Source organism: Anomaloglossus baeobatrachus, chromosome 1 (genome assembly GCF_048569485.1).
Source record: "Anomaloglossus baeobatrachus isolate aAnoBae1 chromosome 1, aAnoBae1.hap1, whole genome shotgun sequence".
In the NCBI taxonomy this organism is placed as follows: domain Eukaryota; kingdom Metazoa; phylum Chordata; class Amphibia; order Anura; family Aromobatidae; genus Anomaloglossus; species Anomaloglossus baeobatrachus.
The window spans coordinates 615,627,123-615,643,826 of record NC_134353.1 but is presented as its reverse complement, the minus strand read 5'-3'; the positions used below and the strand labels follow the sequence as shown (position 1 = coordinate 615,643,826).

Sequence of the window (16,704 nt, the reverse complement as noted above, 5' to 3'; positions counted from 1 at the left end):
CAGAGAAAATCACCCCCCCCCCCCCACACCCCCCCCCCCGGACATCCAAAATGGCGCCGACGCGCAGCGAAAACTCCCGCCGCCGCCGGCTCTGCATTCATTTCCCTCCGATCTGAAATGATCAAACATTTCAGATCGGAGGGAAATGTCCTCCCCCTGATCCCTGCTCCGGTCCACCGGAGATCTCTGGTTCCCCGGAGTCCCCTCCGGTTCTCCAGACCTTGCAAGATGGCGCCGCCGCGCTGAAAACTGCTGCTGCCGCCGCCGCATTCATTTCCCTCCGATCTGAAATGAGCAAACATTTCAGATCGGAGGGAAATGTCCTCCCCCTGATCCCTGCTCCGGTCCACCGGAGATCTCTGGTTCCCCGGAGCCCCCTCCGGTTCTCCAGAGCCCTCCCTCCGGTCCACCGGGGTCCGATCCGCTAGATCCCGGTATCTCCCACCCGATCTGGGATCCCCCGTTCCCCCACCGCCCCCGCACAGTACCTCAATAAAGGATCGTTGGGCCCCCCGGTCCCCCGCGGCCCCTTTTCCTCCCTTCTCCTGGAAAATGGCGGGCGCATGCGCAGTGTGCTTGGCATAATCTGCCTCCTGCACCCGGCAACAAAAAAAAAAAAAATCTGATTGGCTGTTTAGATTTGAATACTGTGATAGATCCTAACACAGTAGTCAAAATGCCAATATTTGATAAATATGGCAGCATTTAGGTCTGCCTTTCTCCTCTCTCCCTTGTAGTTGATCTGGGAGAGAAGAGAGAGAGACTACGTGCTGCCATATAGAGAGAAAAAGTTATAAATTCACAAAGATCATCATATTCCCAATTTTTCTGATCACCCCCCTGTGATCATCCCCTCCTCCATCATTCCGTCATCCCTCGCTGCGTCATTCCCCTAAATATTTTTTTTTATAATCTTTATAAAAAAATTTAGGGTTTATATAAAAAAAAAAAAAAAAATACTAGTGTTAGGTTTAGGTTTATTTTTTGTTAGCCAGGGATAAAAACAAAAACCATGGCCCGCAGGATGTTTACGGCAGAGCAAGCGTACTCACTGCTTGCCTCCGGCAGTTCTGGGTCAGAGACCGAATCGGCCTCAGAAAGAGATTTTTCGGATAGCGGTGACGATTCGGCTTCCTCCACGGGGTCCCACACCCCGCTAGTCGCCGCTGCTGAAGCGTCAGGGGCAGGACCTAGTTCTGCAGTCCCCCATGCTCTCTGGTACCCCGGCCCGTCCTTTACCCCACAAATTCACCCTTTCATAGGAGACCCTGGCATAAAAATAAATGTCACCAATTTTGCCCCACTGGATTTTTTCCAAATTTTTTTTAACCAACAAGTACTTGAGCATATCACCCACCACACCAACTTGTACGCCCGTCAATATATTGCCCAAAAGCCAACATCTGTCCATTCCCGTTCCTGGATCCCCACAAGCGTCCCGGAAATCAAAAAATTTTTAGGCATTACCCTCAACATGGGAATAGTGAGAGAACCCAGTTTACGCTCCTACTGGGCAACCAAATCTGTCCACGCCACCCCTGTATTTGCAGCCGTAATGCCCAGAACCCGATATGAGACCCTATTGAGATTCCTCCATTTTAGTGATAATTCCCAAGTCCCCCCAAGAACTGACCCCAATTATGACCGCCTTAATAAATTGAAACCCCTAATATCCCTCCTGAAAGAGTCCTTCCTAACTTCCTACAGCCCAGAGGAGAACGTTTCGGTTGACGAGTCCCTAATGAGTTACAAGGGCCGTCTCTCATTCCGTCAGTTTATTCCCTCCAAAAGAGCCAAGTATGGCATAAAATTATATAAAGTGTGCGAAAGCACCAGCGGGTACACGTGTAACTTTATCATTTATGAGGGTAGGGACCGCCAAATAAGCCCACCCAACTGTCCCCAGACAATTAGCATCCCAGGAAAAATTGTCTGGGAGCTAATGACGCCATTTCTTGGTAAAGGTTACCACGTGTACACTGACAACTACTACACTAGTATCCCCCTATACCAATCCCTCCATGCTGCAAATACAGGGGCCTGTGGGACAATAAGGGAAAAACCGTGTTGGTTTGCCGGCACAGTTGGTGTCCAGACGTCTAGACAAGGGGGCGTCATTCGCACTGGCAAGTGACAAACTGCTTGCCGTAAAGTGGAATGACCGCAAGGACGTCTACATGCTCACCACCCTGCATGAGGACACCACTGTGTCGGTCAGAGAGAGGGGAGCCACCAGGGACAAACAGAAACCCTTCTGTGTGACCCAATACAACAGGTTTATGGGTGGCGTGGACCTGTCTGACCAGGTGCTCCAACCATACCTGGTAAAGCGGAAAACGAGGGCCTGGTACAAAAAGGTAGCAATCTACCTGATACAGATTGCTACCTACAACAGTTTTGTACTGTATAAAAAATCACAAGGGGCCCTCACATTTCTGCAATACCAGGAAAAAATTGAGTCCCTCATGTTTGACTCAGTGGCACCAGAGGCAGCCTTCGAGTCAGAGAATGCCCGGAGACTAACGGAACGGCATTTTATGCGTCTCATGCCTCCTACTCCCACCCAAAACCGTCCTAAAAAAAGGTGCCGGGTCTGCAGCAAACAGGGCAGTAGGAGCGAATCTAGATATTACTGTCCCATGTGCCCTTCCCAGCCAGGACTTTGTGTTACCCCCTGCTTCGAGATCTACCACACATCCCACAATTATTAGACATCATACACTATTCCAAAATTGTGTGGTAGGGTTTTTCTTTCACGTTTATATTTTCTGTGTAGTGAGCCCCTGTGTTACTTGTCAAATAAAATTTACTATTTTCATCAGTAAAACACATTTTACCCCATTTCACAAATAATTCCAGGACTTGATCACTCACATACCGAAGTGTTATGCAGACAAATTCTCGTCATATGCCCACGTCTGCGTACTCCAGAATGTGGACCCCGCAAATGTTCTTGAAACATCTGATCATCTGACAAATAATTCCAAGATTTGATCACTCACAAAGTGTTAGCACCAATCATCTTAGTCTGACTGCTATTACAACTACGTCTTGGTGATACGGGCATGATAATTTTATTGGAGGATCTGAAGCTGTTCTGTAATTTTACACCATGGGCTTTACTGCATGGTTCTTGCCGAACCTCCTGCACTGGACAATACTTTTATAACCCTGTGGGGGACTGGTTGTTTTGTGCATATAGCGGTTCCGACCTTGGCAGGTAGGAGCCTGTTATGATGTACCATGTCGTCTGGCACAATTGTCCCTCATATAGGGATTGATGATGCTAAACAGACATTGTACGACCAGTCTCTGAAAAATTAACGTGTCCTTCTAGCCCTCCTGGTGTTCCTTCATCTCTGGAACAAGCACAAGTCTGCCATATAGTTGGCGGTATTTTCCTCCACATTTTGCCCTTCACTCCAAGATAAAATGTACAAAAAATCCATTTATGTGGGTTTTCAGTTGTTCTGATAACACATAGGCTCTGCAAATCAAATAATCCAAAATTTGAAAAGTGCACCTTCCCTTCCAAGTCCTGCCGTTTGCCCAAACAGACGTTTTTGACTACATGTTGGGTATCGCTGGACTCGTAAGAAAGTGGGTAACAAAATGAGGGGTCCACGTTTTGGTGTTACATCTTGTAAAAGTGGAAAATTTGGTGCTAAAGCATCACTTTTGTGAAAAAGAACATTTTCAATATGACAACCTATTGTTATAAAATTCTGTGAAGTACCTGTGGGTTCAAAATGCACACTATACCCCTAGATAACATCCTTGAGGGGTATAGATTCCAGAATGGGGTCAGTTGTGGGGGAGCTCTACTGTTTAGCCACTTTAGGGGGTCTCCAAACACAACATGGCGTGCGCTAATGATTCCTGCCAATTTTGCAGTCAAATGGCGCTCCTTTCATTCCGCACCCTGCCGTTTACCCAGACAGTTGATTTCCGCCACATATGATGTATCGGCGAACTCAGGAGAAATTGCACAATACATTTTATGGTGTTTTTTTTCCTTTTACCCTTGTGAAAAAAAAGCTACATGGTTGAAGTAACAATTTTGTGTTAAAATTTAATTTTTTTATTTTCATGGCTCAACGCTATAAAGTTCTGTGAAGCCCCTGGGGGTTCAGGGTACTCACCAAACATCTAAATAAATTCCTTGAGGGGTCTAGTTTCCAAAATGGGGTCAGTTGTGGGGGGTTTCTGCTGTTTAGGTACCTTAGGGGCCCTACAAATGCAACATGGTGCCCGCAATCTATTTCAGCCAAATTTGCTTTCCAAACTTCAAATATTGCTCCTTGTGTTCCCAGCCCTCCCATTTGCCCAAACAGAGGTTTCTGACCACATATGGGGTATCACCGCGCTCATAAGAAAGTGGGTAATAAACGTTGGGGTCCAATTTTTGGAATTACCTCTTGAAAAAGTAAGAAAATTAATGCTAAAGCAACATTTTTGAGAAAAAAATGAAAATTTTTCAATATGACAACGTAACGTTATCAAAATCTGTGAAGTACCTTTGGGTCCAAAATGCTCACTATACCCCTAGATAGAAGCCTTGAGGGGTCTAGTTTCCAGAATGGCGTCACTTGTGAGGGGTTTCTGCTGTTTAGGTACCTTAGCGGACATGTAAATGCAACATGGTGCCCGCAATCTATTTCAGCCAAATTTGCTTTCCAAACTTCAAATATTGCTCCTTGTGTTCCCAGCCCTCCCATTTGCCCAAACAGAGGTTTCTGACCACATATGGGGTATCACCGCGCTCATAAGAAAGTGGGTAACAAGTTTTGGGGTCCATTTTGTTGTGTTATTTCTTCTAAAATTGATTACATTTGGGGTAAAGCAACATTTTTAGGTAAAATTTTATTTTTTGCTTTTTTCATTCCACATTGCTTTAGTTCCTGTGAAGCACCTAAAGGGTTAATAAACTTCTTGAATGTGGTTTTGAGTACTTTGAGGGGTGCAGTTTTTAGAATGGTGTCACTTTTGGGTATTTTCTGTCATCTAGGCCTCTCAAAATCACTTCAAATGTGATGTGGTCCCTAAAAAAATGGTTTTGTAAATTTTGATGTAAAAATGAGAAATTGCTGATAAACTTTGAACCCTTCTAACTTCCTAACAAAAAATATTTTTTCCAAAATTGTGCTGATGTAAAGTAGACAAGTGGGAAATGTTATTTATTAACTATTTTGTGTCACAGAACTCTCTGGTTTAACGGAAAAAAAATTCAAAAGTTGAAAATTTCAAAATTTTCAAAAATTTTGCCAAAATTCATATTTTTTCACAAATAAACGCAAAAAATTTTGTCCAAAATTTGGTACTAAAATGAAGTCCAATATGTCACGAAAAAACAATCTCAAAATCAGTGGGATCCGTTGAAGCGTTCCAGAGCTTTAACCTGCTAAAGTGACACTGGTCAGAATTGCAAAATTTGGTCTGGTCATTAAGGTGAAAATTAGCTCCGTCACTAAGGGGTTAATCAATTCCATGGCGCTTTACATGTGAAAGGGGTGTACATAATAGGGACAAGTACAATAATCATAAACAATACAAGACACAAACGGGTACAGGAGGAGAGAGGACCCTGCCCGTGAGGGCTCACAGTCTACGAGGGATGGGTGAGGATACAGTAGGTGAGGGTAGAGCTGATAGTGCGGCGCTGTATCAGACTGAGGGTTATGGCAGGTTGTAGGCTTGTCGGAAGAGGTGGGTCTTCAATTTCCTTTTGACGCTTGCCAAGGTAGGCGAGAGTCTGATATTCTGAGGTAGAGTGTTCCAGAGTATGGGGGAGGCACGGGAGAAATCTTGTACGCGATTGTGGGAAGAGGAAATGAGAGGGGAGTAGAGAAGGAGATCTTGTGAGGATCGAAGGTTACGTGCAGGTTAGTACCGGGAGACTAGGTCACAGATGTAGGGAGGAGACAGGTTGTGGATGGCTTTGTAGGTCATGGTTAGTGTTTTGAACTGGAGTCGTTGGGCATTGGAAAGCCAGTGAAGGGATTGGCAGAGAGGAGAGGTCGGGGAGTAGCAGGGGGACAGGTGGATTAGCCGGGCACCATAGTTTAGAATAGATTGTAGGGGTGCGAGACTGTTAGAAGGGAGGCCACAGAGCAGGGGGTTGCAATAGTCCAGGCGGGAGATAAGGGCATGTACTAGCGTTTTTGCAGCTTCTTGGGAAAGGAATGTACGGATCTGGGAAATATTTTTGAGTTGGAGGTGGCAGGAGGTGAAAAGGGCTTGGATGTGTGACTTGAAAGAGATCAGAGTCTAGGATTACTCCCAGGCAGCGAGCGCGTGGCACTGGGGAAAGTGGGCAGCCATTCACATTGATGGATATGTCAGGTGGGGGGGTTGAGTGATGAGAAGGAAGTTGTTGTTTTCTATATTTATTGTTCCCTGTCTTTTATCATTCACAATATAAAGAAAATCAGTATTATAGTACAAGGCGTTTTATACTTGGTAATGGTAAACCTGCAGTAACATTTCATAATGCTCCATGTCAGCATATCCTTTTATTTTGTGGACTATTGAGAGTAACCTGTTATGTTGACAATTTTCTCCTAATGATTTTCCATGTTTATCTTACAGACACTGGGAGAGACAAGAACAGCTTCCTTCCACATTAAAGATGAAGTCTCTTCAGAAAGCAGACCAGGAGCAACAGGACCCTTTAGAATATCTTCAGTCGGACGAAGATGAGGAAGATGAAAAGAGTGGCCCGCATTCTGCTGCCCGCCGTCGTCTACAGGAGCAGCGGGAACGTATGCATGGCGCCCTGGCTCTGATTGAACTAGCCAATTTAGCTAGTGCACAGTTGCGCCAGTAAATCGTATATTTGCGTACAAAATGTCCAACCCTGGCAGTATATCAATGCCTTATTTCTCTCTACAAGGGCGGTACTTCTTTGTGTGTGCCTCTTCTAGCTGAAACAAAAGGTTATTACATACAGCTTTGGGTAATAAGCTAAGCACCTTATTTGCTTAACATAGGCTGCTATCCTGTAGAATTTTTATGAAGAATGTTGTTGCTTCCTAACTGGAAGTGAGAGAATTGCACTTTTTTATGGTAAAGATAGTTGTAAAGTGTTTTTTATATGAATAATATTTTGTAAATACATAACAGAATAAAAAAAAGCAAGGATGGTTTCTGCATCTGTGTGAAAAGGGTGGATTTTACAAGCTTAGAGCGAACTTGTCACCAGGGCGTAAGGGGCCAGTATTTGCTCTATTATTCCCGTTACTCCTGAGTATCCTGGGGTTTTTTTTTTCGTTTTTTTTTTTTTCTTAATCTGCCATACGATGCCAGAGCTATGGGCCCTTTACTTAGTGCTAATTTCTGTGTTTTTAAAAAGGGGGTGACTCAGTTTTTTGAGGCATCGAGTCTCTAGGCTGCTCTGCTCTATTAACCTGTGAGCAACACCTCCTAAGGGTATGTGCGCACGTTGCTTTTTACCTGCTTTTTACCTGCTTTTTTGCTGCTTTTTCTTCTGCGCTGTTTAATGCCAAAATGGATGTGTTCTTCTATTCAAGCAAAGTCTATGGGAATTTGGGTTTCTTGTTCACACTATGTTGTTCAAAATGCTGCCTTTTTGTGGCAGAACTTTGGTCAAAAACTCAGCTTTTCAAAGAAGCAACATGTCAATTGTTTTTGCCATTTGGGTTTTGCACTGCAAAGCTGAGTTTTTGACCAAAGTTCTGCCACAAAAAGGCAGCATTTTGAACAACATAGTGTGAACAAGAAACCCAAATTCCCATAGACTTTGCTTGAATAGAAGAACACATCCATTTTGGCATTAAACAGCGCAGAAGAAAAAGCAGCAAAAAAGCAGGTAAAAAGCAACGTGCGCACATACCCTTAGTAAAACCATTAAAATTAGTACTGAATAAAAAGGCCTAGATCTCATTGAACCTTATAGGTAGATTGGAAAAAAAAATGTAGAAAATTAAGGGGACCAATGAGAATAAAATAATCAAAAACACGGCCAGCTTTTGGTCTCGTGAAAGATCCCCGTAGGGTTTTTGGGATTTCAACAGTGATGGGTGAAGTTGAATCAAGCCTTCATCAATTGCCTGTCCCAAGGATAGGCAAACAATGTATACCCAGAAAACCCCTCCTTTTCCCTTTTTAGCATTTTTTCAAATCATTAAATTTTACCTGGCACCGCTAAGTCTATCTAATAGAAAAATATTATTCTCACAGGAGAAGAAAACTGCGGCTTTTAATGTTTTGTTTTTTTTTTGTTTTTTTTTCACATTTGTCTTTTGACATACAAGATAAGCTTGTAAAATTAGAGTGTTGCCCATGAAATGGACACTGATGTATGAAGGCACTTGTTTTATTAAGATGGGGTGGGATTTGACGTGGTGGTATTGAACTGTAGTAAACTATTTTTAGATGACCTGCGAACACTAAATCTTAATATTCAGCTTTTTAGTTTTCTTCTTAAATATATATTTTTTTGCGAACTGCCAGGCTATGTTACTGTTTGCTTTAAAGCCACTTTATTGCTTTAACATGCCAAGATGTGTGTTTTGATTAAATATTTTCGCAAAAAAACAAATGTATTGGCTAATTTCAAGAATGTTCGCTGTAAAATATTTTAGCGATAACTTGCCCAGTATAAATTGAAGCAAGTAAATTTCTTATTTCAGTTGTCAACACAGTAATTGTCTCCTTTTGTGTGAATTTGTATTGTCTGCAGTTATTCCTAAATCTTTCTACTGGAGGAATAAAAGGGTTTATTTATTTAGTGTTTTTCAATTATGTCCTTCCTGGATGCTCTGCCAACACTTGTCATTACAGACAATATCTTTTGCAGCGCCTGTAAAACTTATTTTAAAGTTAAGCATTGGGTCTGCGGCACTTGATATCAGTATTTTAAATCTTTTTAGTTACATTAATCTTTGGGATACCTGTCAATTTGGGATTTTTCCGGCGCTGCTTGGGTGAAACATTCTTCCAGCTAGAAGCTATAATATGGCATTTTAATGCACTTATTCCCAAACAAAAAGTCATATAAATTGATGTAATTTGCCTCGTCCCATTTATTGCCAAGCTATTAGTTTGACATGAGTTTTTTTTTTTTTTTTTTTTTTTTAGCAAGTGTATTCAATGCTTTTGAATAAACTGTAAAATGCTAAATATTTTGTGGCTTTCTTTCACTGTGTTCTATTTCATATGATCGGTGTATGGATTAGGACTATAGCATTGCATCCCAGATGCCTTCCACGATACAGTAATGTGTATCTCGGGTTTCAAAGTCAAGACCAAATGCAGCACAAAACATCATTTTATGTGGCCCGCGAGTTGGGTTGTTAGTTATACCAAGGTGCTTTTCTCTACCGTCCGTAGCATCCAGCAGTAAAAAGCACTGTCCGTTAATTATTTTTTGTAAATTTTCCGCCATTTTGTACTGTGCATGCTCTTATGAGGCTGCCATGCACACTACAATGTATGGGCTCCTCATAGGTGTGAAGTCATTTCCATGACGTTTTGTCAGCGTCACTCGACTGAGTTGCTGGGACTCGGGAGTGATGTGATGAGCGCGCCCCATCTTTAGCCCTCGTTTATTGCATCATTGAGAAGCTGCAGGTGATAAATGGGCAAAGGTGGGCTTTTGAGGGGCCATACTTCTGTGGAAATGCCTGTGGCGGAGTTTAGGGGGGGTCTAATGCTGGGGTATGGGGATGCCTGTGGTGAGATTTGAGGGGGCTATAATATAAATATATATATATATATATATATATATATATATATATATATATATATATATATATATATATATATATATATATATATATATATATATATATATATATATAATTTCTCTCAAATATCCTTACGGCGAACTATAGGACCCAGGAGGCTGGCGTTGGAACGGAAGGTAAGGTGAGCATAATATGTGTTCCTTCCGTTCCATCGCTGGCCTCCTAGGTCCTGTAGTTCGCCGCTCCAGGATGTGTATCAGCAGGCAGCGTGACGAGGCAGGAGGTTCCGCTGTCAGACGCTACTCAAAAGCAGCGCGCTGGCCAATCAGAGGCAAGCAACTGCTGCCTTTGTCGTCAGCGCTCTGGGTGCGGAAGTTCCTCCCTCGTCGTCATGGTTACCCGATACACAGCCCGTACTAGCGAACAGCAAGTCTCAGGAGACTGGCGATGGAACGGATTGTTCTCGTTAACTAAGGTTCCGGGGCGGGGGGAAGGGGGTGCTGGGGGATGCCTATGGCGGATCTATAAAGCTGTGGGTATGCCTGCAGTGGCATTTTGGGGTCTAGAATACCTGTGGGGGGATATGGGTTGTTTGAGATGCTGGAGAATGACTGTAATGGGATTTTTCTCCAGTCACCCTCCACGACAGCACTATAGGAGGTTTACTCTCCACCCTGATTGGGACAGAAAACACACAGAGGTTAAAAGGCCCCTCCCCGCTTCCCTTGTCAGTGTTTTTGCTGTCCCTATCGGGATGAAGAGATTATCTGTGGTACTCAGCGGTCGGCGAGCGGAATACCACCTACGGTTACCTGTTAGCCAGGCAGCTGAGGTCAGGGGGGCTCTGCCTTCCTCCTTCACTGCTGCTCCTGTCTCCCTGGATTTGGAACCTCTGCCCATCCTCCTGCGCCTCCCTGTGGGGTAAAGCTGGATGGGGCACCCCGCCTGAGGCCTCCCTGAGCTCTCCGGCACCTCCTCCCTCCCCATGCCGGTGGATGCTGTCTACGCATGGCCGGAAGTGTCCGCATCTCTACCGCAAACGTCACTTCCGGTCTCCATGTGTTCCAATGGGAGCGCTCGTGACACTCTGCCGGCAGGAACATGGCAGGAAGTTTGAATCGCTCATCGCTGGGTTCACTGCAGTTTACTGAAGCCTACGACCCAGAACTAGATGCGACCCAGGGAGGAGGGGCTCAAATTGTACTTGGTGTGGGGGGATCAGTACTTCGCTATAAGTAACTGGCCCCGAAGACACCTCCATGTAGGATCAAGGCCGACCCACATACTAGTATTGAAGGTATGTGAACAATTGTCCCACTCTGCTTCTGCAGAGCTCAGCACCATCCCTGCTTCAGTGAGCCTGACACAGTGGGTAACTTTTGGGGGTGGGGGGGACTAGTACTAGTAACTCCCTTCTCTCCCTCTTAGGGACAGGAACCTTGTCTCCCTAAGAAGGACAAAAACCCTACCCGGAAGTGTGCTGTGTGTCAAGGAAAACTCCCATCATCTCACACTAAAACTGTGCCAAGCGTGCACGGACAACATTTATCAGGGAGGAACAGCCATCCCTGATAGATGCGAGGTTTAGTCCGCCAGGAGGTACAGACTTGCATAGCCTCCCTCTCCCAGTCACTTCTGCCCCTACTGCTAAGCAAAGGAAGATCTGTAAACCGAAGAGTCAGATGCTGATTCTATTGACCACACAGCCTCCGATGCAGAGGACATAGCCTCAGTATTGGAGAAAACCGAGGGGAAGAAATATCTCTTCTCTTCAGAAGACATGGAGGAATTATTAGAGGCCATAAGATGCATGGGGATGGAAGAAGAGAAAATTTCACACTCCATCCAGGATCAGCTATTTGGAGGATTAAAACCCAAAAGGAGATCAGGGTTCCCAGTTCATAAGAACATCCGAAATCTCATCCTACAAGAATGGGAAGCTCTGGAGAAACATCTGACCGTTCCAAATAAGCTAAACAATAGATTTCCTTTAGAGGGAGATTCTTCTCCATGGGAGATTCCAAAAGTTCACGTCCAAATTGCCATGGTAGCAAAGAAAACATTGCCACCTTTTGAAGATTCATCCCAACTCAAGGATCTCATGGACTGCAAAACAGAAGGTTTCCTAAAAAAAAAAAAAAAAAAAGTCCTGGGAAACTTCAGCAATTATTAATTATTATTAGCATTATCCCACTAGATAAGACAGAGGAACATCTCTCCCAGGGTACATCCCGAGATGATCTCCTGGCCTCCCTTCCTATTCTGAAAAAGGCCACTTGATGCGTAGCCGACGCTTCTCCTGAATCCGTTCGGGTCGCAGCAACATCAGTGGTACTGTCAAACTCTGCAAGGCGGGCTCTCTGGCTAAAACTGTGGAGCGGGGACGCGACATCTAAGATGAAGCTGTTCTCCATTCCCTTTCAGTGTGATTAGGTCTTTGGCCCTGCCCTAGATGATCTTCTTGGAAAAGCTGGTGACAAAAAGAAGTCACTGCCTGAACAGAGAGCTTTTAATAAAGAAAAGGGTTGTTTCCCCCCCCCCCCTCCCCCAAAAGAACCAACCAGCCCAACAGTCCTCCCAGACTTACAAGGGCAAAGCTAAAACTGGGCGATGGAGCTACCCAAAAGGAGTGAAAAGTAAAACATTTTGGTCTCCCCTAACCAAGATGAATGACTCCAACCAGTTAGGTCTGCTTTCAGGATTCCTCCCCCAGTGGCAGTCGATCACATCCAACCAGTGGGTCCTACACACTATCGAAGACTGCCTAAAAATAGCTTTTCTCTCCTACCCCTCCCTTTCCCACCCCCATCATTGCCTGAAGCTAACCTCCCTTGCAACTCAGGAGTCCCAAGAGTTACTTCATGCAAATCTTTGAGACCTCCAAAGATCCGGAGTGATCTCTCCCGTCCCAATAACAGAGGTCGGGAAGAGTCATTACTCCTACCTCTAACTAGTAAACTAGTAAAAAGAAAAAAAAAAAAACAAATGGCTCACACAGTTTAATAATAAACTTGGAACCACTGAACCAGTATGTTGTCTATAAATACTTCAAAATGGAGTCCATCTGATCAACTCTCCCTCTGATTGGTCAAAATTTTCTCATGGCAACTATAGATCTACAAGACACATACTATCATGTGCACATTTATCCCTCCCATCGAAAATTCTTAAGATTTGCGGTACCACAAGACCAACGAGTCCTACACCACCAATTCAACGTGCTTCCTTTCGGAATCTCATCTGCACCCCGGATATTCACCAAGATCATGTCGGAGGTTGTCTCTATTATCAGAAGGCTGAACATTTGCATCATTTGCATCTAGACAACTTCCTACTTGTCGCTCCCTCAGCTTCCCTCCTAAAAGGTCACATAGAGAAAACTCTCGAGATCCTTCGATCCCTAGGTTGGTTGGTGAACCTATGCAAATCAGATCTGTGCCCTGCGACAGTGGGAATTCAATAGGAGTCCCAGGAATTTTTTCTAACCGACTTCTTTCCTTCCGGAAGACAAAGGGAAGTACACCACAAGATCTCGTCTTTTCGGGACCAGAGGTCTCCCACCATCAGGTCTGCAATGTCCATGCTGGGGACCATGACCGCTTGCATTCAAGCAGTAGCACGGGCACAAGCTCATACAAGGACCCTCCAGACTCATGTCTTGTCCTCTTGGGTCAGTCCTTCCAGGTCTTTGAACAAAAGAATTCCCCTTTCAGGTCATGTAAAGGCTTCACTGACCTGGTGGGTGAATCCGAAGAACCTACAGGAAGGAGTAACATGGCACCCAGGATCCGCCGATCTCCGTCACAACAGATGCCAGCCAGAGAGGCTGGGGGGTGGTGGTAGCACAGGCAACCTTTCAGGGAGTCTGGACACCCGATATCAGCCACCGTTCCTCGAACTTCAGAGAACTGAAAGCAGTAGGGGAGTCCCTCAAGGCAGCAACTGTCCTGATCCAAGGGTCCAACGTAAGGGTCTACTCCGACAACGTGACAAGTGTTGCTTATCTACGCCACCAGGGAAGCACAAAACACAAAGATCTCTGCAAGAATATTTTCCTGGGCAGAACGACCTCTATTATCACTAACAGATTTCCATCTGAAGAGATTTGCCAACATACAAGCAGACTTCCTCAGCAGGCAAGACCTCCACCCAGGAGCGTGGAGTCTGAATCCAGAAGTTTACCAGATGCTGACCAAGAAATGGGTCCAACCACAAGTAAACTTATTCGCATCCCATCAGAACACCAAGGTGGATCACTACTTCCCCCTAAACCCCAGGGACAAGTGTCTAGCTGTAGCTCACACGTGGGACTTCCAACTAGCCTACGCTTTCTCGCCATTTCCCATACTAGCAACAACACTCCAAAAGATCCGGGTAGAAGGCGTCACCACCATTCTCAAGCCTCCATATTGCCCAAGCGAAGCTGGTTCGGAGCCCTAACCAACTTGGCTCAAGAAGGTCCCCTAATGCTTCCTCAGATCAGCACCCTTCTCCATCAGGGTCCTCTCTATCATCTGGACCCTCAAAAACTACAATTGGCTGTCTGGTTGCTGAAGCCACCATTTAAAACCTCAGGGGCCTCTCTGAAGTGACTACTTTAATCTTTTATCCAGACTTTAGGCAAAAACAAAGGCAAAAAAGCAACATAAACTACCATTGCTGACTGGATACAGAGGTCCATATGCGAGGCATACAAAAGCCAAAACTTGATGCCTCCATTAAGCCTCACAGCCCATGCCACTAGATCAGTATCTAATTCATGGGCTGAAAGAGCGAATGCCTCTACCGAACAAATATGCAGGGCCGCCACATGGTCGTCAATCCACACATTCGTTCATCACTATAGACTGGACCTGGCCTCTAATAGAGACTAAAGGGTGCTTTACACGCTGCGACATCGCTAATGATATATCGTCGGGGTCGCGTCATTAGTGACGCACATCCGGCGCCGTTAGCGACATCGCAGCGTGTGACACCAAGGAGCGACGATCAACAAGCGCAAAAACGTGAAAAATCGTTGCTCGTTAACACGTCGCTCCTTTTCCAAATATCGTTGCTGCTGCAGGTACGATGTTGTTCATCGTTCCTGAGGCAGCACACATCGCTATGTGTGACACCGCAGGGATGACTAACATCTCCTTACCTGCGTCCACCAGCAATGAGTAAGGAAGAAGGTGGGCGGCATGTTCCGGTCGCTCATCTACGCCCCTCCTCCGCTATTGGACGGCTGACGTGTGACGTCGCTGTGACGCCGCACAAACCGTCCCCTTAGAAAGGAGGCGGATCGCCGGTTAGAGCGACGTCACAGGGAAGGTAAGTCCGTGTCACGGGTGTTAGCATTTTTGCTCGCCACTGGCAGCGATTTGCCCGTGATGCACAACCGACGGGGGCGGGTACGCTCGCTAGCGATATCTGAACCGATATCGCAGCGTGTAAAGGTAAAGTACCCTTTAGTCTTTGGAAGGAAAGTCCTTCAGGTTGTTGTCCCCCCCCCTTCCCTTAACAATTGCGTTAGTACTCCTCCTGTGGTGCTGTCATGGAGGGTGACTGGAAAAAATAGAATTAGTCTTACCGGTAATTCGGTTTCTAGGAACCCTCCACGACAGCACCAGTTTCCCTCCCTATGTTGTTTGAACCGCAATCTCTGTAATGACTTCTTTCCTGAAAGTAAAGATTTAACCATTCATAACAATGTGGTCCTTGAAATAAACACTGACAAGGGAAGCAGGGAGGGGCCATTTAATCTCTTTGTGTTTCCTGTCCCAATTAAGATGGAGAGTAAACCTCCTATGGTGCGGTCATGCAGGGTTCCTTGAAACCGAATTACCGGTAAGACTAATTCTATTTTTTTTTTCGGGTCTATAATAGTATAGGTATGCCTGTGGTGGGATTTGTGGGGTGTACAATGCTGTGGGGATGCCTATAGTGAGTTTGGGTGTGTGCAATGAGGGGATCCTTATTCCAATAGCTGGGTGTGTTGATGATACAGTGCACCGTAGTTCGGTGGACAAAAAAGTTGATCCAAGTGTTTTACATTCAGGAGCAGCAGTGAGGTTAAAATACAAACTTTAATACAGGTTTTAAAATACTGCTAGCAGCAGCGCCAATGCTGTACCCAGCCATGGCGAGCATTAATATGGTAAAAACAATATTTAAAAGCCAGAGCTATAAATCTGGCAACAGATTATCAGAAACATATCAATGTCACAGTAATAGGATTATACACCTTATAATGTTACAGTAGTCTTATAATAAGGATTTATAGTCGTGTGGCGAAAACAATTTGTCATGGAAAATACCATGGATGAGAAGAGGGATTCTCATATACAGGCTGCAAATGAATGAATACATGAGTCAAATATAGCAATAAATTATAACATGTAATCCACAGTGAGTTCATACGTGATAAAGATAATATAGAAAAACTACCTGTTTCATAAATGATAGTTCATGAGGAACCCTTTGGATTTGTAGGGTGAGTTCCACACCCTCGGCTACAGCACACGGTAAACCTGAGGGGTGTGACTTAGGCACACACCAGGTATTCACCACAGCCTCTGATGGTGAATATGGACTGGGCTGTCAGTAGCCACCAGGTACCACTCACGGAGACTCAGTGCTACGACAGCAGACCCCAGAGGTATGGACACTGTCTGTCTTTGATATAATGGAGGCACCTGGGACGGCTGATGCAGCTTGTTCAGATATGTGCAACAGTAGGTATGAGCAATATAGCAGCAGCACAAGAGACCTGACAACTAGCAACTCATATCTAATAGAGCTGGACGGACTCAAAAAAACAAAAAAAAAAAAAAAAAGGGACCTGTTCTCTTTAAAAAATAAATAAAAATTAGTATAGGGTTCCTGTCTGTGGGGTTCCCCCCCAATTTTGATATCAAGCCAAGATAAAGCCAGCTGGGGGCTGGTATTCTCAGGCTGGGGAGATCCAGCCGCTGGAATTGTCACATCCATCAGATGTGACAAGCCCGGCGCTTTA

At 44.9% G+C, this 16,704-nt stretch overlaps 1 protein-coding gene across 1 annotated transcript in view; it reads left to right on the top strand.

Annotated features, from left to right (window-relative positions):
* The window catches only part of ZNF367 (zinc finger protein 367), a 41,765-nt gene extending 34,255 nt beyond the window's left edge, over window positions 1-7,510 (top strand). The window contains exon 5 of the mRNA XM_075340490.1: window positions 6,589-7,510. Within this exon, the coding sequence (XP_075196605.1) occupies window positions 6,589-6,826 (238 nt within the window). The 3' untranslated portion in view covers window positions 6,827-7,510. The remainder of the gene's footprint in view (window positions 1-6,588) is intronic.
* Window positions 7,511-16,704: the final 9,194 nt, after the last annotated feature.